Consider the following 21655-nt stretch of genomic DNA (forward strand, 5'->3'; position numbering starts at 1 on the left):
TAGTATTTATTGTACGAAATGAAGTGTGGTATGTATGGTAGTCAGCCGGGCTACCATACCAGGCCACCCCACCTACACATAATATTCTATTACATTTAAGCATCCCAGAGTGATAAAATGCATATACAGTTTACTCATTACTTACCTTAAAATATTTGTCGTCTTAATCTAGGGTGAGATGAGTAGTATTTATTGTAAAAAATCAAGTGTGGTATGTATGGTAGTCAGCCGGGCTACCATACCAGACCATTCCACCCACACATATATTCTATGATATTTAAGCATCCCAGAGCAATAAAATTTATATACAGTTCACTCATTACTTACCTTAAAATATTTGTAGTCTTAATGTAGGGTCAGGAGTAAGTAAATGAGATAAAATGAATAAATGAGAGAGAGAGAGAATGAGTGCATGAGAGAGGACAGGTGCCGAGTTATGTAAACAAACCAGGCGAAGGTAAGTTTTGTAAACAAACAAAGTGTACACGTCTGGTTTGTGTACAAGTTACAATGTGTACAAGTTGTCTCTACATTGATACGGTAGAATAAATAAAGAAGAACACTCCCATTCTCATGTAACATCATTTTGAGAAGAAATGATGCTCTGAGTGAAGGCAATGGAAATAAGTCACTCTGTCTGACTTTTTTGGTTATCCTGGGTTCTCTACACATATGCTGTTATGTATGATAATCTATGTAACTGTATTTGTGTATATCTGAATAAACTTACTTACATACATACGGAAGGAATAATTTTCTACAGTTACCCCCAGTAACACATTTTCTCTTATGTTAGATTAGAGAAAATGTTATTCTTGGCGTCACTTGTACACGTTATCTGGCTACCACATCTCATATTTATGTTTATTTATTCTATTGTGGGGTGTATTTATCATCTTTTATGTTAGGTATCATGTTTATTATATAATTTTGAAAAAAATATCATGGATGGATTAATGAAAATATGTATATTAACGTAATATACGACATTTAATGATACTTGGTGATTACTATTATTATTATTATTTCTAATATGGCGTCACTTGTGCAAGTCGTCTGCTACCACATCTCATATTTATGTTTATTTATTCTACTGTGGGGTGTATTTATCATATTTATATGTTATGCATCGTGTTTATTATATAATTTTGAAAAAATGTCATAGATGGATTAATGAAAATGTGTATATTAACGTAATATACTACATTTAAATGAGACTGATTATTATTATCATTACTAATATGACGTCTGGAGACATAAAACACTCTTATTGATTTTAATGTGTACCTGCAGGCCAGCACAGTATGTAAGTTTATTTAACACTTTGACTGTTTTCGACGTATAAATACGTCTTACGAGCCAATGTTTCTGACGTATATATACTCAATAGTTCTAGCTGGGTCATAATAAGCGTGTATGCACCTGGAGAAGAGAGGAATGCAGAGGAGAGAGAGAGATTTTGGGAGATGTTAAGTGAATGTATAGGAGCCTTTGAACCAAGTGAGAGAGTAATTGTGGTAGGGGATCTGAATGCTAAAGTAGGAGAAACTTTTAGAGAGGGTGTGGTAGGTAAGTTTGGGGTGCCAGGGGTAAATGATAATGGGAGCCCTTTGATTGAACTTTGTATAGAAAGGGGTTTAGTTATAGGTAATACATATTTTAAGAAAAAAGAGGATAAATAAGTATACAAGATATGATGTAGGGCGAAATGACAGTAGTTTGTTGGATTATGTATTGGTAGATAAAAGACTCATAGGTAGTAGGTTGGTAGACAGCAACCACCCAGGGAGGTACTACCGTCCTGCCAAGTGAGTGTAAAACGAAGCCTGTGATTGTTTTACATGATGGTAGGATTGCTGATGTCTTTTGTCTGTCTCATAAATATGCAAGATTACAGGCATGTCTTGCTACTTCTACTTACACTTAGGTCACACTACACATACATGTACACATTTATTTATACACACTCATCTGAGTTTTCTTTGATTTTATCTTAATAGTTCTTGGTCTTATTAATTTTCCTTTTATATCCATGGGGAAGTGGAATAAGAATCTTTCCTCCGTAAGCCATGCGTGTTGTAAAAGTCAACTAAAATGCCGGGAACAATGGGCTAGTAACCCCTTTTCCTGTAAAGATTACTAAAAAGAATAAGAAGAAGAAAATTGTCAAAGTGGGAAGTCTGAATGTGCGTGGATGTTGTGCAGATGATAAGAAAGAGATGATTGTGGATGTTATGAATGAGAAGAAGCTGGATGTCCTGGCTTTAAGTGAAACAAAGCTGAAGGGGGTGGGAGAGTTTCAGTGGAGAGGAATAAATGAGATTAGGTCAGGGGTTTCAAATAGAGTTAGAGCTAAAGAAGGAGTAGCAATAATGTTGAAGGATAAGCTATGGCAGGAAAAGAGGGACTATAAATGTATTAATTCAAGGATTATGTAGAGTAAAATAAAGATTGGATGTGAAAAGTGGGTTATAATAAGCGTGTATGCACCTGGAGAAGAGAGAAGTGTAGAGGAGAGAGAGAGATTTTGGGAAATGTTGAGTGAATGCGTGGGGAGTTTTGAATCAAGTGTGAGAGTAATGGTGGTTGGGGATTTCAATGCTAAAGTGGGTAAAAATGTTATGGAGGGAGTAGTAGGTAAATTTGGGGTGCCAGGGGTAAATGTAAATGGGGAGCCTTTAATTGAGCTATGTGTAGAAAGAAATTTGGTAATAAGTAATACATATTTTATGAAAAAGAGGATAAATAAATATACAAGGTATGATGTAGCACGTAATGAAAGTAGTTTATTAGATTATGTATTGGTGGATAAAAGGTTGATGGGTAGGCTCCAGGATGTACATGTTTATAGAGGGGCAACTGATATATCGGATCATTATTTAGTTGTAGCTACAGTTAGAGTAAGAGGTAGATGGGAAAAGAGGAAGGTGGCAACAACAAGTAAGAGGGAGGTGAAAGTGTATAAACTAAGGGAGGAGGAAGTTCGGGTGAGATATAAGCGACTATTGGCAGAAAGGTGGGCTAGTGCAAAGATGAGTAGTGGGGGGGTTGAAGAGGGTTGGAATAGTTTTAAAAATGCAGTATTAGAATGTGGGGCAGAAGTTTGTGGTTATAGGAGGGTGGGGGCAGGAGGAAAGAGGAGTGATTGGTGGAATGATGAAGTAAAGGGTGTGATAAAAGAGAAAAAGGTAGCTTATGAGAGGTTTTTACAAAGCAGAAGTGTTATAAGAAGAGCAGAGTATATGGAGAGTAAAAGAAAGGTAAAGAGAGTGGTGAGAGAGTGCAAAAGGAAAGCAGATGATAGAGTGGAAGAGGCACTGTCAAGAAATTTTAATGAAAATAAGAAAAAATTTTGGAGTGAGTTAAACAAGTTAAGAAAGCCTAGGGAAAATATGGATTTGTCAGTTAAAAACAGAGTAGGGGAGTTAGTAGATGGGGAGATGGAGGTATTGGGTAGATGGCGAGAATATTTTGAGGAACTTTTAAATGTTAAGGAAGAAACAGAGGCAGTAATTTCATGCACTGGTCAGGGAGGTATACCATCTTTTAGGAGTGAAGAAGAGCAGAATGTAAGTGTGGGGGACGTACGTGAGGCATTACGTAAAATGAAAGAGGGTAAAGCAGCTGGAACTGATGGGATCATGACAGAAATGTTAGAAGCAGGGGAGGATATAGTGTTGGAGTGGTTGGTACTTTTGTTTAATAAATGTATGAAAGAGGGGAAGGTACCTAGGGATTGGCAGAGAGCATATATAGTCCCTTTATATAAAGGGAAAGGGGACAAAAGAGACTGTAAAAATTATAGAGGAATAAGCTTACTGAGTATACCAGGAAAAGTGTACGGTAGGGTTATAATTGAAAGAATTAGAGGTAAGACAGAATGTAGGATTGAGGATGAGCAAGGAGGTTTTAGAGTGGGTAGGGGATGTGTAGATCAGGTGTTTACATTGAAGCATATATGTGAACAGTATTTAGATAAAGATAGGGAAGTTTTTATTGCATTTATGGATTTAGAAAAGGCATATGATAGAGTGGATAGAGGAGCAATGTGGCAGATGTTGCAAGTATATGGAATAGGTGGTAAGTTATTAAATGCTGTAAAGAGTTTTTATGAGGATAGTGAGGCTCAGGTTAGGGTGTGTAGAAGAGAGGGAGACTACTTCCCGGTAAAAGTAGGTCTTAGACAGGGATGTGTAATGTCACCATGGTTGTTTAATATATTTATAGATGGGGTTGTAAAGGAAGTAAATGCTAGGGTGTTTGGGAGAGGGGTGGGATTAAATTATGGGGAATCAAATTCAAAATGGGAATTGACACAGTTACTTTTTGCTGATGATACTGTGCTTATGGGAGATTCTAAAGCAAAATTGCAAAGGTTAGTGGATGAGTTTGGGAATGTGTGTAAAGGTAGAAAGTTGAAAGTGAACATAGAAAAGAGTAAGGTGATGAGGGTGTCAAATGATTTAGATAAAGAAAAATTGGATATCAAATTGGGGAGGAGGAGTATGGAAGAAGTGAATGTTTTCAGATACTTGGGAGTTGACGTGTCAGCGGATGGATTTATGAAGGATGAGGTTAATCATAGAATTGATGAGGGAAAAAAGGTGAGTGGTGCGTTGAGGTATATGTGGAGTCAAAAAACGTTATCTATGGAGGCAAAGAAGGGAATGTATGAAAGTATAGTAGTACCAACACTCTTATATGGGTGTGAAGCTTGGGTGGTAAATGCAGCAGCGAGGAGATGGTTGGAGGCAGTGGAGATGTCCTGTTTAAGGGCAATGTGTGGTGTAAATATTATGCAGAAAATTCAGAGTGTGGAAATTAGGAGAAGGTGTGGAGTTAATAAAAGTATTAGTCAGAGGGCAGAAGAGGGGTTGTTGAGGTGGTTTGGTCATTTAGAGAGACTGGATCAAAGTAGAATGACATGGAAAGCATATAAATCTATAGGGGAAGGAAGGCGGGGTAGGGGTCGTCCTCGAAAGGGTTGGAGAGAGGGGGTAAAGGAGGTTTTGTGGGTAAGGGGCTTGGACTTCCAGCAAGCGTGCGTGAGCGTGTTAGATAGGAGTGAATGGAGACGAATGGTACTTGGGACCTGATGATCTGTTGGAGTGTGAGCAGGGTAATATTTAGTGAAGGGATTCAGGGAAACCGGTTATTTTCATATAGTCGGACTTGAGTCCTGGAAATGGGAAGTACAATGCCTGCACTTTAAAGGAGGGGTTTGGGATATTGGCAGTTTGGAGGGATATGTTGTGTATCTTTATGTGTGTATGCTTCTAGACTGTTGTATTCTGAGCACCTCTGCAAAAACAGTGATAATGTGCGAGTGTGGTGAAAGTGTTGAATGATGATGAAAGTATTTTCTTTTTGGGGATTTTCTTTTTTTTTTTTTTGGGTCACCCTGCCTCGGTGGGAGACGGCCGACTTGTTGAAAAAAAAAAAAAAAAAGATAAAAGACTGTTGAGTAGACTTCAGGATATACATGTTTATAGAGGGGCCACAGATATATCAGATCACTTTCTAGTTGTAGCTACACTGAGAGTAAAAGGTAGATGGGATACAAGGAGAATTGAAGTATCAGGGAAGAGAGAGGTGAAGGTTTATAAACTAAAAGAGGAGGCAGTTAGGGTAAGATATAAACAGCTATTGGAGGATAGATGGGCTAATGAGAGCATAGGCAATGGGGTCGAAGAGGTATGGGGTAGGTTTAAAAATGTAGTGTTAGAGTGTTCAGCAGAAGTTTGTGGTTACAGGAAAGTGGGTGCGGGAGGGAAGAGGAGCGATTGGTGGAATGATGATGTAAAGAGAGTAGTAAGGGAGAAAAAGTTAGCATATGAGAAGTTTTTACAAAGTAGAAGTGATGCAAGGAGGGAAGAGTATATGGAGAAAAAGAGAGAGGTTAAGAGAGTGGTGAAGCAATGTAAAAAGAGAGCAAATGAGAGAGTGGGTGAGATGTTATCAACAAATTTTGTTGAAAATAAGAAAAAGTTTTGGAGTGAGATTAACAAGTTAAGAAAGCCTAGAGAACAAATGGATTTGTCAGTTAAAAATAGGAGAGGAGAGTTATTAAATGGAGAGTTAGAGGTATTGGGAAGATGGAGGGAATATTTTGAGGAATTGTTAAATGTTGATGAAGATAGGGAAGCTGTGATTTCGTGTATAGGACAAGGAGGAATAACATCTTGTAGGAGTGAGGAAGAGCCAGTAGTGAGTGTGGGGGAAGTTCGTGAGGCAGTAGGTAAAATGAAAGGGGGTAAGGCAGCCGGGATTGATGGGATAAAGATAGAAATGTTAAAAGCAGGTGGGGATATAGTTTTGGAGTGGTTGGTGCAATTATTTAATAAATGTATGGAAGAGGGTGAGGTACCTAGGGATTGGCAGAGAGCATGCATAGTTCCTTTGTATAAAGGCAAAGGGGATAAAAGAGAGTGCAAAAATTATAGGGGGATAAGTCTGCTGAGTATACCTGGTAAAGTGTATGGTAGAGTTATTATTGAAAGAATTAAAAGTAAGACAGAGAATAGGATAGCAGATGAACAAGGAGGCTTTAGGAAAGGTAGGGGATGTGTGGACCAGGTGTTTACAGTGACACATATAAGTGAACAGTATTTAGAAAAGGCTAAAGAGGTCTTTGTGGCATTTATGGATTTGGAAAAGGCGTATGACAGGGTGGATAGGGGGGCAATGTGGCAGATGTTGCAGGTGTATGGTGTAGGAGGTAGGTTACTGAAAGCAGTGAAGAGTTTTTACGAGGATAGTGAGGCTCAAGTTAGAGTATGTAGGAAAGAGGGAAATTTTTTCCCAGTAAAAGTAGGCCTTAGACAAGGATGTGTGATGTCACCGTGGTTGTTTAATATATTTATAGATGGGGTTGTAAGAGAAGTAAATGCGAGGGTCTTGGCAAGAGGTGTGGAGTTAAAAGATAAAGAATCACACACAAAGTGGGAGTTGTCACAGCTGCTCTTTGCTGATGACACTGTGCTCTTGGGAGATTCTGAAGAGAAGTTGCAGAGATTGGTGGATGAATTTGGTAGGGTGTGCAAAAGAAGAAAATTAAAAGTGAATACAGGAAAGAGTAAGGTTATGAGGATAACAAAAAGATTAGGTGATGAAAGATTGAATATCAGATTGGAGGGAGAGAGTATGGAGGAGGTGAATGTATTCAGATATTTGGGAGTGGACGTGTCAGCGGATGAGTCTATGAAAGATGAGGTGAATCATAGAATTGATGAGGGGAAAAGAGTGAGTGGTGCACTTAGGAGTCTGTGGAGACAAAGAACTTTGTCCTTGGAGGCAAAGAGGGGAATGTATGAGAGTATAGTTTTACCAACGCTCTTATATGGGTGTGAAGCATGGGTGATGAATGTTGCAGCGAGGAGAAGGCTGGAGGCAGTGGAGATGTCATGTCTGAGGGCAATGTGTGGTGTGAATATAATGCAGAGAATTCGTAGTTTGGAAGTTAGGAGGAGGTGCGGGATTACCAAAACTGTTGTCCAGAGGGCTGAGGAAGGGGTGTTGAGGTGGTTCGGACATGTAGAGAGAATGGAGCGAAACAGAATGACTTCAAGAGTGTATCAGTCTGTACTGGAAGGAAGGCGGGGTAGGGGTCGGCCTAGGAAAGGTTGGAGAGAGGGGGTAAAGGAGGTTTTGTGTGCAAGGGGCTTGGACTTCCAGCAGGCATGCGTGAGCGTGTTTGATAGGAGTGAATGGAGACAAATGGTTTTTAATACTTGACGTGCTGTTGGAGTGTGAGCAAAGTAACATTTATGAAGGGGTTCAGGGAAACCGGCAGGCCGGACTTGAGTCCTGGAGATGGGAAGTACAGTGCCTGCACTCTGAAGGAGGGGTGTTAATGTTGCAGTTTAAAAACTGTAGTGTAAAGCACCCTTCTGGCAAGACAGTGATGGAGTGAATGATGGTGAAAGTTTTTCTTTTTCGGGCCACCCTGCCTTGGTGGGAATCGGCCAGTGTGATAATAATAAAAATAAATTCTAGCGGCTTCAAATCAAGTGGGAGAAAGCTGGTAGGCCCACATGTGAGAGAATGGGTCTGTGTGGTCAGTGTGCACCACATAAAAAAAATCCTGCAGCACACATTGCGTAATGAGAAAAAAAAACTCTGATCATTTTTTTGGAATAAAACGCCGACTTTGAGGTGTATTTTCGTATAGTATTTATCGTTGTATTCGTGTTTTCATGGTCTTAGGTGATAAAATGGAAAACATATTACAGAAATAGAGATGATTTTCATTACTTTGACGATGAAAACTACCTTGAAACTGAGCTCAAAGTAGCGGAAATGTTCGATTTTTACCAATGTTCAGGAGTAAATAAATCACACCACACGTCCAATACACGTCAACTGGGGAGTCTAATATTCTTTCACTAGTGCACTGATATTATTTATACCATTTTTACAATAATGCAGTAGTCTGCATAACAGTAAATTTTTTATATTTTTGTAGGAATAAAAAATCAAAATAGAAAGCAATAATAATATAAGAGGGGCCTAGAGATGTGACTAATGAACAGATCATATGTTATTTTAGTGCCACGAATGTCTACCTTGTTTATTCTGGACCCTATTTTGAAATTGGCATCTTTTTTAGTTTGCGTGAAATTGGCCAAATTGCCAATTTCTGACCACCATATTGGGTAGTCCAAATTAGTAAATGGGAGGTTTCTTGTACTCCGCTGATAGATAAAATGGAGTTCTAAAGAAATAGCTATGAGTTTGGTCAACTGGAACAATGGAATTGGCTGAAAATAGGGCCCAAAGTCGGCAAAATCGCCGATACGCATATGTCGCTGAGACCGCTAACTTCGCGGGAGCGTAATTCCATGAGTTTTCGACCAAATTTCGAACTTTTGGTGTCATTACCATCGGGAAAAGATTCTCTATCATTTCATAAGAAAAAATAATTTTTTTTTTTTTCAAAAATTGAGCGACATAGAATGACAGTTTCAGAGAGGGGCCTGAAACAGTCAAAGGGTTAAGTACACGTATACATAAGTATAATTATCAGAGTATATATAAAATATGAAATAACTTTTAAAAACACTTAAGATTTTGGAGTTTCCAGACATAATGGAGAGACTTAGTGCTTACAGATCTCACAGAGAATGTAAACAAACCAGGTGGGGCACTGTGACCGTATTAGAAAGTCAGGTGGGGGGAGCCGTATAGCGAGTTTTTGTCATAATTTGAAATGACCGTATTAGCGGAACGCCGTAAAGCGAAACACCGTAAAGCGGGGCCCTACTGTACATGTATGTGAAATGCACACCCAACCAGTCTACAGAGTAATGAAACTAATTTGCAGTAATAGTAAAAAAAAGGGAATTGAACTAGACAGACTGCCACCGTAGAAGCTTGTTGGCAACTTTCCAGGAAGGTACAGTACAATAATCCAGTCATGTTTGTGTGAAATGGAAATTTGTTAAATATTGTGCATCCTGGCAGGATTGCTGATTTTTGTTTTGTGAATGTGTAGGATGGCAGGCATCTCTTATAAACTTTTCCTTAAATTCTTTACACATACATATTTAACCCTTGCAGGGTCCAGAAGCCAAATTTCTGAGTGACAGCCAATGTCCAAGAATTTAAAAAAAAAATTTTTTTTATTTTTTCTTATGAAATGGTGGAGAATCTTTTTCTGAAGGTAATAAAAAATAAATACTAAATAGTATAAAATTTGATGGAAAACCTACAAAATTACGCTTGCGTGAATTTTGCTGCGTCAGCATTGGCGATTTTGACGACTTTGACTCCCATTTTAGGCTAATTACATTATTCCAGTCAGCCAAATTCTTAGCTATTTCACTGTTATTACTTATATTTTATTGATTGAGCACAAGAAATTGCCCAGTCAACTGTTTCAAACAAACAATTGGTAATTTGGCTTTTTTAACACAGAGTTCAAAATACAGTGGACCCTCGACCAACGATATTAATCGGCTCCAGAGAGCTTGTCCTTAGCCGAATTTATCGTTAGCCAAATTAATTTTCCCATAAGAAATAAGGGAAATCCAATTAATCCGTTCCAGGCAGCCAAAAGTATTAATTTTTTTTTTTCATGAAATATACATTTCCCTACAAAGAAAACAATGAGACATGCACAAAAACTACATAAATAAATGCTAAAATGACGTTTACCTTTATTGAAGAGTATTGATGAGTGATGAGACACTGTTTTTCTTGAACACTCTGGGATTTTCAGAGTGATACATGAGTAAAGGCTTCACTTTGCAATCCCCACTAGCATTACAACAAAACATGAGAGTTAGCCTGTCTTTCATAGGTTTGTGTCCTGGGAGTGTCTTTTCTTCCTGAGTAATGTGGTCCTGTTTGGCATTTTCTTCCAGAACAGGCCTGTTTCGTCACAATTGAACACTTGTTGGGGTTGGAAATTTTCAGCTTTGCCATGCCTTATCACACTGTGTATGCCACTACGATTCTTAAATCTTTCAAACTAACCTTTGCTGGCCTTAAATTCACCAATATGAGCACTAGTTCCAGGCATTTTTTCCTGTTCACCTGGGTGTTAGTTGACTGGTATGGGTCACATCCTGGGGGACAAGATTAAGGACCCCAATGGAAATAAGTTTGACAGTCCTCGATGACACACTGATTTTCTTGGGTTATCCTGGGTGGCTAACACTCTGGGGTTAATTGTTTCTCGGTAATTGTTTCTCGTTAAACCACACCAACAACAGTCTCTCCACATCTTCAAGTAGCACAGCTGACGGTGGTGCAGCAGCAGCTGATGGCGGTACAGCAGCAGTTGACCGTGGTACAGCAGCAGCTGACCGTGGTACAGCAGCAGCTGACCGTGGTACAGCAGCAGCTGACATTGGTGCAGCAGCAGCTGACTGTGGTGCAGCAGCAGCTGACGGTGGTGCAGCAACAGCTGACAGTGGTACAGTAGCAGCTGATGGTGGTACAGCAGCAGCTGACGGTGGTACAGCAGCAGCTGATGGTGGTGCAGCAACAGCAGCAGCAGCCGGTGGTAGAGCAGCTGCTGACGGTGGTACAGCAGCAGCTGACGGTGGTGCAGCAACAGCTGACCATGATATGATAGTATTTCTCACCCTTTTTACCACAGGGTTGGCACTAGAAGCTTTCTTTGGGCCCTTGGCGGCTTATTTAGCAGTTACAAGAACAGTGGTCCCTCGCTTTTCGTAGTTCTCGGCAATCGTAAATTTCGCCAATCATAGGGGTATTTTCGTATAAACATGGACTCGCTTTTCATAGGTTGACTTGCGAATAGTAGTTTGTCCGGAACGCGTAAGCACGGTGTGAGCCGGGGAGGCCTCCCTACCCAGCCAGTCTGGCATTGTTTACCAGTGAGTGAAGGTCCCCTCAAGTGCTCCTACGAAATATTTCATAATATTCCACTCATTTTAGTGCTTGCAAGTACTAAATAAGCTACCATGGCTCGAAAGAAAGCTCCTAGTGCCAAGCCTGTGGTAAAGAAGGTGAGAAATATGTACAGTGACAAAGTCTTGGGCCATTTTAGGGAAGTGTTAAAGAGACGCCAGAAACAGAGCTCTCTCTCCACAGTTATTTTGCGAGACAGGACTCCAGTGACTCTCATGGTGGTCCTAGTGGCATTAAGAAACAGAGAAGAGAAGTAACCCCAGAAAAGCAATTGGTACCTGAGGTGTTGATGGAAGGGGATTCCCCTTCCAAACTGTAAACAATCCAATCTCTCTCCTCCTCCAGTCTCCCATACACTAAGAAGAATCTCCAATAAAGGTAAGCGTTATGCTGTTAATGTTTCATTCATCATTTCCCATTGTATTGTTTATGTACTACATGTATATTTCATGTAAAAATTTTTTTTGTTTTAATACTTCTGGGTGTCAGGAACGGATTAATTGTATTTACATTATTTCTTATGGGGAAAATTGATTCGCAAATCGTAAATTTCGTTTATAGTAGCTCCTCCAGGAACGGATTAATTACGAAAAACGAGGGACCACTGTACTAAAAACAATGGAATAATACAAAATATATTGCATGTATGTGTGGAACCGTCTGCCCTGGCTTGTAAACAATGGCACACTAGCTGACTGCAGGGCATCTGAGGCACTCAGGCTGAATGGCGGAAGGTGGACGCGTTCGGGACAAATGTCCTTACCTGAGTTTTTCACCATTGGTTGAGCCAATATTTTTACGCAGAAACGCATCGTTAGGCGATTTTATTGTTAGACGATGCCAGCGTTGGGCGAGGGTCCACTGTATTCCAATTTCAATATAGGGTCGAGAATAAACAATGCAAGCATTCTTGGCACTAAACTAACATTTCCTCTGTTCATTAGTTGTTTTTTCAGGATTTACAAATGAATTCCATTTTGATTTTTTATTCACACAATGAATTTTTATTCACACCAAAAAAATAGAAGATTTACTGTTATGCAGTGTTGTAATAATTGTATAAATAATATCAGCACATTCATGAACGTATATTAGACCTACCAGCTAATGCGTATTAAACTTGTGAAGACATTTGTATAGTCTTGAACATCGGCAAAAATTTAACATTTCCACTACTTTGAACTCAGTTTCAAGCCATTATCAGTACTAAAACCAATCAAAATCATCTCTATCTCTGTAAACATATATTCCATTCTGTCAAATGAGACCAAGAAATCATGAATACATCTGCAAAAAATATACAAAAAAACACCAGAAAGTTGCTGTTTTAATCCAGAATTACAGTCACAGTTTTTTTTCTCTCATTATGCACTGCGTGCTGCAAGATTTGTTATATGTGGTGCACACTTACCGCTTAGATGTGTTTTCTCATGTCTAGGCCTAAATTTACTGCTCACAGGTTATCTGAGTGAGCTGAACTCATGGCGTAGATCTACAGTTTGGACCCTGGCTTCAAAGCCATAGATATGCAGGACAGACCCTGGAAGGGTTAATTAATTTCCTCTGATTTTCCTAAGACTTCCTTTTCCTCTAATGATTCTTTTCCAGTTTAGAAGGGCTAGTCTGATGCTAGATCTCTAGGGTGATGATCCCTGTAACCGTTAACTCATACAAGGTAAAAGGGGGAGAGAGAGAGAGAGGAGGAGGAGGAAAGGAGGTATGTATGTATGTACATGTTTTAAAGATTGTTATTAAGATAGTTATATCATTGGGTGAACAAACTGTTTCCCATTCAATTAATGTTTGATCGTGTAAATTCACTTTAAGCTTGTAACAGGTACTTCTTGGGCTTCCTGGTGTGTCTACTGACGATGTCCAACGCTTCGAAGAGAAACTTCTCAGTCCCTCTCAAAATCCGAATGTGAAGAACAGCAAGCTGGAGAAAACAAAGAAGGACTTATTTAAGAAGCTGGTGATTGAGGTATTGTATTTTTTCTTCTTGAGCATAAAATGATTTTATGGTTTAGGCTTTACTTGCCTTATTTTCTTCACCTTATATAGATAGCATTACTTACCATTACTTTATAGTCTGGCTTTTAATGATGTTACTTTCTTTGCCATATATAGATAGTATTTATCATTGGTTATATTTTTGTGTTAGCCTATACTCACCTTATTCTCCTCCTGATTTTTAGTAGTCATTTTACTGAGCTTGAAACAGAATTTCGCACACACACAGTGTTCTTTCTTTTTAAGATTCCATTCTGTTACATACAAAAATCACAACGCACTGACAATATGTCAAAAAATGCCCGTCTAAATCTCACTAGAATGACTGACTACACTGAAACTTGCCACGCTGCTTCACAAAGGAGTTTACTGCACAATGTGATTTATTCCACCTCCATATTTCACTCAAGGAGTGGGCGAAAATTTGAGTGGGAACTTTTTGATAGCACCTCTTACTAACGGAGCACTGTTAGTCTATACCAGATGAGTCTCCTTCAGTGCTGTAACCACAAGTATATATGTGAAATATGTTGTTGTCAGCGATTACACTAAAACGTTTGGGCAGGCTGAATGTGAAACTTCATGTGATTGGGCACAAATGCAATGTTCAACACTCCTGCCTAGCAGGAAGGTAGAAATATTCACTTCCTATTCTTAGGATATAGTGTTTTGCTTAGGGCTGCAAAAGAAACCCTTTGCTTTCCCATTCTGGTTGTCTAGTTTTTTCAACAGTGCTTGTTAACCCTTAAACAGTACAAACGTATATATACGTTCTCTTGCTCAGCGCCCCGAGTATTTTGAAAAAAAAAAAAAATTTATAGAAAAAAGAGCACATTTTTTTAAGTGTTTTAGAATAAAGAAAAATTAGGGGCAGTACTTACAGAGATATGAGGCCGAAAAGTTGGCACCGGATGCTCATGTGAAGGCAGCATCGAGTCCTGCCGCTTGCAGAAGTGTTGCCAATATACCTTTTTTTCTATTTTTCATATTACAGTGGACCCCCGGTTAACGATATTTTTTCTCTCCAGAAGTATGTTTAGGTGCCAGTACTAACCGAATTTGTTCTCATAAGGAATATTGTGAAGTAGATTAGTCCATTTCAGACCCCCAAACATACACGTACAAACGCACTTACATAAATACACTTACATAATTGGTCGCATTCGGAGGTGATCGTTATGCGGGGGTCCACTGTATTTTATATAATTTTTATGTTCTGATAATTACAATTTATAGTAGTTCTTGTCATTTCATAACCAATCTTTGTTCTGACACTAGTATTAGGAACTGAAATTGTACTCAAATTGTCACAAACACACTGACAGGTGGACATTTACACCTGCCTTGGTCATTTACTATTGTCTTGGAATATACAAAGTATTTATATGTCCCAGCAATGTTTTGGATATGTGGAAGTATATAATAATAATGAGGAGAAGGAGGAGGAGGAAAAGGAGAAAGAGGAGAAGGAGGAGGAGGAGGAGGAGGAGGAGGAGGAGGAGGAGAAGGAGAAGGAGGAGGAGAAGGAGGAGGAGAAGGAGGAGAGGGAGAAGGAGGAGGAGGAGAAGAAGGAGGAGGAGGAAGAGGAGGAGGTAGAGAAGGAGGAGGAGAAGGAAGAGGAGGAGGAGGAGAAGAAGAATATGTAATAATAATAATAGGTAATAATAAGTTCCCTTGAAGCATGAAAAACAAAGTCCACCCCTGACAGTGACATGATAAGATGAGATAACATTTGATAAGAGCTGACTTTTGATGAGCATACGCGAGGGTGCAGTGATAACACTTGATAAGAAAAGATTAGAGGTGACATTTGATGAGCATGGGCCCTGGCTTTGTTTTCGCTGGTACACAAACATGTCTGTCTGTCAAGCTCCCTATCTGTCTATCCGTCTAGCTGTCTGTCTCAGAGAGAGCCACAAGACTGCGTCATTACGTTTACTCACATCTTCAAGCAGAGTATAGCACTTTGTCTGGATATTTTGGGTTATCCTAGATAATTTACACTATGTATACCTGTATTTATGTGAACCTGTGAGACAGAGATAGAGACAGATTGAAAGAGATAGACAGAGACAGATAGACAAAGACAGACAGAAACAGACACAGATAGAGACAGATAGACAGAGGTAGACAGAGACAGAGATCGACAGACCCTAAATTTGGGGTTAACATCACTTTCCTCTTAAAAGAGGAGTGTTAATATGACATTACATCAGTGAATCCTTGGTATTTGCCGCACTGTTTGCTCTAGCTGGCACTCAATTTAACTGGCGCTCCTACAAGGTACTAAATGGTCCCAGATTTGTTTAATAAGGTGCACACAGAGTGTTATGACCCATTCTGTGCTGACCAGGCATCTCAGGGCAATCGTGCCAAATTTGGAGGCAGGAAAATTAAAACGTATATATAAGTTTGGGGCGCCACCCATAAGAACATATATATACGTTTGGACCATTTAGGGGCTAAACAAGCATAATTAAGAGGAATCTCCTGTACTAGTGCTATGATACAATGCCTGCCTTCTAGTTACAGCAGTCTTCTCAGGGTTTAAGTACTGGTAATTGGATTCCTGAGTGGATTGTCAGAGGCGGAACAGTATTATTTAAGAATTAAAACCTATTAATATGGTTCTATGAACTATGACAACTACCAACTTCCTCTTTTCCAGCTGTTATAGCTCTGGTGTTAAGAATGGTCTCTGGGTAGGAATAATTGACACTGCATAGAAAATGAGAATTTATTTATAGAAAGGAATTAGGAAGGAATGATAACTATGGGCTCTGGTGGCCTGGTGGTTAACGCTCTCGCTTCACACGGTGAGGGCCTGGGTTCGATTCCCAGCCAGAGTAGAAACATTGGACGTGTGTCTTTCCACCTGTTGTCTATGTTCCCCATCAGTAAAATGGGTACCTGGGTGTTAGTTGACTGGTGTGGGTCGCATCCTGGGACACTGACCTAAGGAGGCCTGGTCACAGACCGGGCCGCGGGGGCGTTGACCCCCGGAACTCTCTCCAGATAAGATAAAATGTAGCAAGGAAGTTTTAAATTGGTAGTTTAGGAAGTAACTTTGATAAATAGGTATTCGTGAGTAATGCATCAAATTGTATTTAACCCGTAAACGGTCCAAGCAGATCTACGTTCACATGTGTAGTGCTACAAAAGTAGATCTACGTTTTTTACATATTTTCAAGTATAACAAAAAAAAAAGTAGATCAAAGTTTTTTTTTACACATTTTCAAATGTAAAAAAACAAAAAGAAGATCTACTTTTTTACATACTTTCAAATGTTGAAAAAACATATATATACGTTTGGACCGTTTACGGGTTAATGACCAAAAGCTCCTCGTAGTGGGTCATCATAAGACAGACACTGTATCAAGAGAAACTGTCATTCTTTCCTAATAAACAACCCACCATCAGTTTTCAACTGTAACTACTGCCCAGCACCTTGTCAACCTCAGTTTTGTTTTTGCTTGCAGTTAATTAAATCTCTTCCTTATAATATTGCTGAGCATGGTAAACCATTAAAAAGACACCAAATATTAAGAAACTTACTTTTCTACAGTTGTGAAGATTAGGACCCTGAAGCCTAGTTATGCTGATTTATCACACAAACTTTTATATACAGTGGACCCCCGGTTAACGAACTTTATTCATTCCAGTAGTATGTTCAGGTGCCAGTACTGACCGAATTTTTTCTCATAAGGAATATTGTGAAATAGATTAGTCCATTTCAGACCCCCAAACATACACGTACAAAAGCACTTACATAAATGCACTTACATAATTGGTCGCATTTGGAGGTGATCGTTAAGCGGGGGTCCACTGTATTTTTAGTTTTTCTTGACACAGTTTGTTGGAGTATTTTTCTTCCTACCTATAGCAGGCAGAGGCTCAATGAGGTGATTCTCTTTCATACACAAAGTGCCAGGTGTGTGCTTTAGTGTCTCTCAGCTGAGGATAGACATGGCTACTATTGAAATCTTTCTAGAATTTGTCAGGTTACAACTTTATGGAAGGTAGCTAGCACTAATTTCTTTTATGTTTATACTAGAAATGCTCTGAATGCATTGAGCAATGATACACCCATGTTTCTGGTACAGCAGCACTTGGCAGAAGCAATGTGTGAGGCATGAGTGATGTTTGTATAGTCATGTGTGTCACATTGGTCCATTCATGTTGTGCAGGCTCTGTAGCAAACTGTAACGGTGACTTCATGGGGCACATACATAGATATGTCCTTAGAAACTTGCAGACCAGTGGATACTACAGACAAGAAGTGATTCAGGGTTTGGAAGGATATAGGTGTTTGGACCTGCCCCTTCAGCAGGAATCATGACCAAGAAGACTGTTAATTGAGGATGAGACACCCATGACTCACCCATAGCTGCCTGTTTGCAGATGAACCCCTCTTCCTTCGATGTGTAGTAGTAATAATAATATAATAAAGTGAAATGCTAAGCCTTAACCCTTTCACTGTAGAGACCCCTACTCACGAACTTGCTCTCAGTGTCGAAAAATAAAAAAAAAATTATTTTTTTTATAAAATGATAGAGAATCTTTTCCCGACGGTAATGACACCAAAAATACAAAATTTGATGGAAATCGTGCAGAACTATGCTCCTGCGACATTAGTGTCTCGGCGATATTTATGCAGCAGCAGTTTTGCCCACTTTGAGCCCTATTTTCAGCCAATTCCATTGTTCCAGTCGACCAAACTCATAACTATTTTGCTAGAACTCCATTTGTTCAATCGACTGAGCACAAGAAACTGCTCATTTCCTAATTTCAACTACCCAGTAAAGTGATCAGAAATTGGTAATTTGGCCAATTTCATACACAATTCAAATAAGACCAATTTCAAAACAGGCCAGGATAAACAATGTAGACACTCCTATCACTAAAATAACATTTTCTCTGTTCCTTAGTCACGTCTCCAGGCCCTCTTGTATTATGCTTGCTTTCCATTTTGAACTTTTATTCACAAAAGATAGAAGATTTACTGTTATGCAGACTACTGCATTATTATAAAAATGTTATAAATAATATTAGCACATTTGTGAAAGAATATGAGACTCACCGGTTGACGTGTATTGAATGCGTGGCATGATTTGTTTACTCTTGAACAATGGCAAAAATCAAACATTTTCACTACTTTGAGCTCAATTTCAAGGTACTTTTCTTCGTGAAACCAATCAAAATCATATCTATTTCTGTAATATGTCATCCATTCTATCAAATGAGACCAAGAAAATGTGATTGCAACCATACAGAAATACAGTGGAACCTCAAATATCAAACTTTCTTTGTTCCAGACGGCTGTTTGAGTGCTGTTACCAAACGAATTTATTCCCATCAGGAATAATGTAAATTAGATTAGTTCATTTCAGACCTTCAAAAATACACTTATAAAAGCACTTACAAAAATACACTTACATAATTGGTTGAGTTGGGAGCAGTTCAATATTTGAGGTTCCACTGTACACCACAAAGTCAGCATTTTAAACCAAAAACACGGTCAGAGTTTTTTCCCTCATTATTATGCACTGTGTGTTGCAGGATTTTTTTTATACTGTGCACACTGACCACTCAGACCCATTCTCTAATATGTAGGTCTACCAGCTATCTCTTGCTAGATTTGAAGCTGCTAGAATTTTGGGGTAGTACTATGGCACCAACACTGGCTTGTGAACAGTAGTACTACAGCACCAACAATGAAAGAGATGTGTAGAGGAGGAAAGTACGAAGAGTAGAAGGGAGTGAGGATCAGGAGTGTGCAAGGATAGGGATTAATGATGGGTAGGAGAGCATGCAAGAATAAAATTTACATGAAAGCTGATGTAATAAGTTAGTCCACTTCCTCATCTGCTGTGTAGCTTGTGGTGTGCAGCTAACTGTGAAATAAAAAAATGGCATTTTTTTTTTATTGCCAGGAGATCTGAATCATCTGCCAAAGTGTTCTCAAAATCTCAAAACTACCAGCCTACATGTCAAGCATGAGTGCAAAGCTTATATCATCAGACAATACCATGTAGTACTCTTAAATTCTTGATAATACTCTATCATTAGAGAGTTCCTCACTCTCAATACTTTCTGGAATGGCTAAAATAGCATTTTATTTCCTCACATCAAACTGCTTGTCCCAAGATATCCTTAATAATTACTGATAAATTAGACACGTTTGCAACATTTAAATATCTTTATTATGGAAATGTTTCACCACACAGTGGCTTCATTAGTCCAGTACATAGAAGAATGGTGAAGATAAGAAAGAATTTGAGGTAATCAGTCCCCTAGCCTGGAGTTGATGTAATAAGTCCATCAGTCTTGATAAGAATACAGTATATGCACAAAGAAGGGCTTATATACTGCACACAAGTGAGGTGAAACAGTTGTAGGTAGTGTCACCCTGGACAAATCCATAGGTGGAAGTAGCTTATGCCTGTATATTTAGGCAAGCGTAGAATTCCCTGTATCAAGATCCCAGGATGTTGCTTTGTCTGACAGGAATGTAGATAAATGGTTCAGAGAACCAACGAGGTGATAAATAAGACACACGTGAAACATTTTGGTATCTTTATTATGGAAAAATTTAACCACACAGTGGCTTCATCAGTCTAATTTATCAACTTGTCAGTTCTCTGAACCATTTATCTACATCCCTGTCAGACAACAACATCCTGGCATCTTGATACAGGGAATTTTATGCTTGCCTAAACCTATAGGGATAAGCTACTTTCCCCTATGGATTTGTCTAAGGTGACACTGCCTACGACCTCTTCAGCTCATCTGTCTGCAGTATATAAGCCCATTTGCACATATGCTTATTCTTATTAAGATTGATGGACTGATTACATCAACTCCAGGGTGAGAAACTGATTACTTCAAACTCCTAAGCTTCATCATTCTTTGTACTGGACTGGTGAAGCCACTGTGTGGCAAAATGTTCCCATTGTAAAGATACCCAAGTGTTGCATACTTGTGTAATTTATCAGCTTGTTGGTTCTCTGAACCATTTACATATCTTCATTAATAATTATTATTTTACTAGTGATTTTTGCTATTGATGTAAGATACTTTTTCTGCAGATTGTGGGTCGTAATGTAGGACAGGCTTTAAAGAAGGAAGTGCACATGAACGAACTTCCGCCTATGTTCAAAAACCCTCGTCCAAAACAACCTCGTGTTGATGACACTGATGCTGACATTGGATTATGCTCTTTGTTTGGGCCTGACTCTCAAGATTTTAATGGACATCAAGTTGTTCCAACAACATTTTAGTGTTAAATATTTTTGTAATGAAGTTGCTGTTTGTCTAACACTTGAAGTTCACTAATAATTTTTTTTCCTTTCTGTGCCAGAAAACTTGCTAATTATACAGAATGAAGTGGTAATGCTATACAGAATACAAAAAGTCACTGCATTAGTGATTGCTTTTGTTATTATATTTTATCAAGTGAATGAAGGTACCTGTAGTAAGAGTGACAGCTAAATTAACCTGCCTTAATTATTTGATACAGTGCATTAGCAATACTGAAGTTTTAAGCTAACTCGTGTAACAGTATGTGCATGGGGCAGGTGTGCTCAAGGGTTGGCAGGGAATAATGTACATTCACCACTTAACCTCGGTAATGGGTAATATCTTCTGCACAAATGCAGTATTAAGTGTTCCTTTATTGACAACGTTTACTCACATAATGGACTTTATATAGATGCAAACAGATCTACCTGGGCAGAAAAGATGTGCATATATATACATGTATATATATATATATATATATTTTTTTTTAACACGCAGATGTCTCCCACAAAGGCATGGTGATCCGAAAAAGAAACACTTTCACCATCATTCACACATAATCACTGTCTTTGCAGAGGTATATGACAGTTTAGATATCACTCCAAATAGCCAATATTGCAAACCCCTCCTTTAAAGTGCAGGCACTGTACTTCCCAGGGCACAAGTATCTTTTTTTTTTTTTTTTTTTTTTCAACAAGTCGGCCGTCTCCCACCGAGGCAGGGTGACCCAAAAAAGAAAGAAAATCCCCAAAAAGAAAATACTTTCATCATCATTCAACACTTTCACCACACTCGCACATTATCACTGTTTTTGCAGAGGTGCTCAGAATACAACAGTTTAGAAGCATATACGTATAAAGATACACAACATATCCCTCCAAACTGCCAATATCCCAAACCCCTCCTTTAAAGTGCAGGCATTGTACTTCCCATTTCCAGAACTCAAGTCCGACTACATGAAAATAAC

The 21655-nt window shown here is 38.9% G+C and overlaps 1 protein-coding gene across 2 annotated transcripts in view; it reads left to right on the forward strand.

Moving 5' to 3' along the window:
• Ranbp21 (exportin-5-like protein Ranbp21) overlaps positions 1-21030 on the forward strand; it is a 197710-nt gene extending 176680 nt beyond the window's left edge. For both annotated transcript variants that reach the window (XM_070081343.1, XM_070081345.1), the window contains 2 exons: positions 13217-13360; positions 20478-21030. In XM_070081343.1, the coding sequence (XP_069937444.1) occupies positions 13217-13360; positions 20478-20669 (336 nt within the window). In that variant the 3' untranslated portion in view covers positions 20670-21030. The remainder of the gene's footprint in view (positions 1-13216; positions 13361-20477) is intronic.
• Positions 21031-21655: the final 625 nt, after the last annotated feature.

The sequence above is a fragment of the Cherax quadricarinatus genome, chromosome 6 (assembly GCF_038502225.1).
Source record: "Cherax quadricarinatus isolate ZL_2023a chromosome 6, ASM3850222v1, whole genome shotgun sequence".
Lineage (NCBI taxonomy): Eukaryota > Metazoa > Arthropoda > Malacostraca > Decapoda > Parastacidae > Cherax > Cherax quadricarinatus.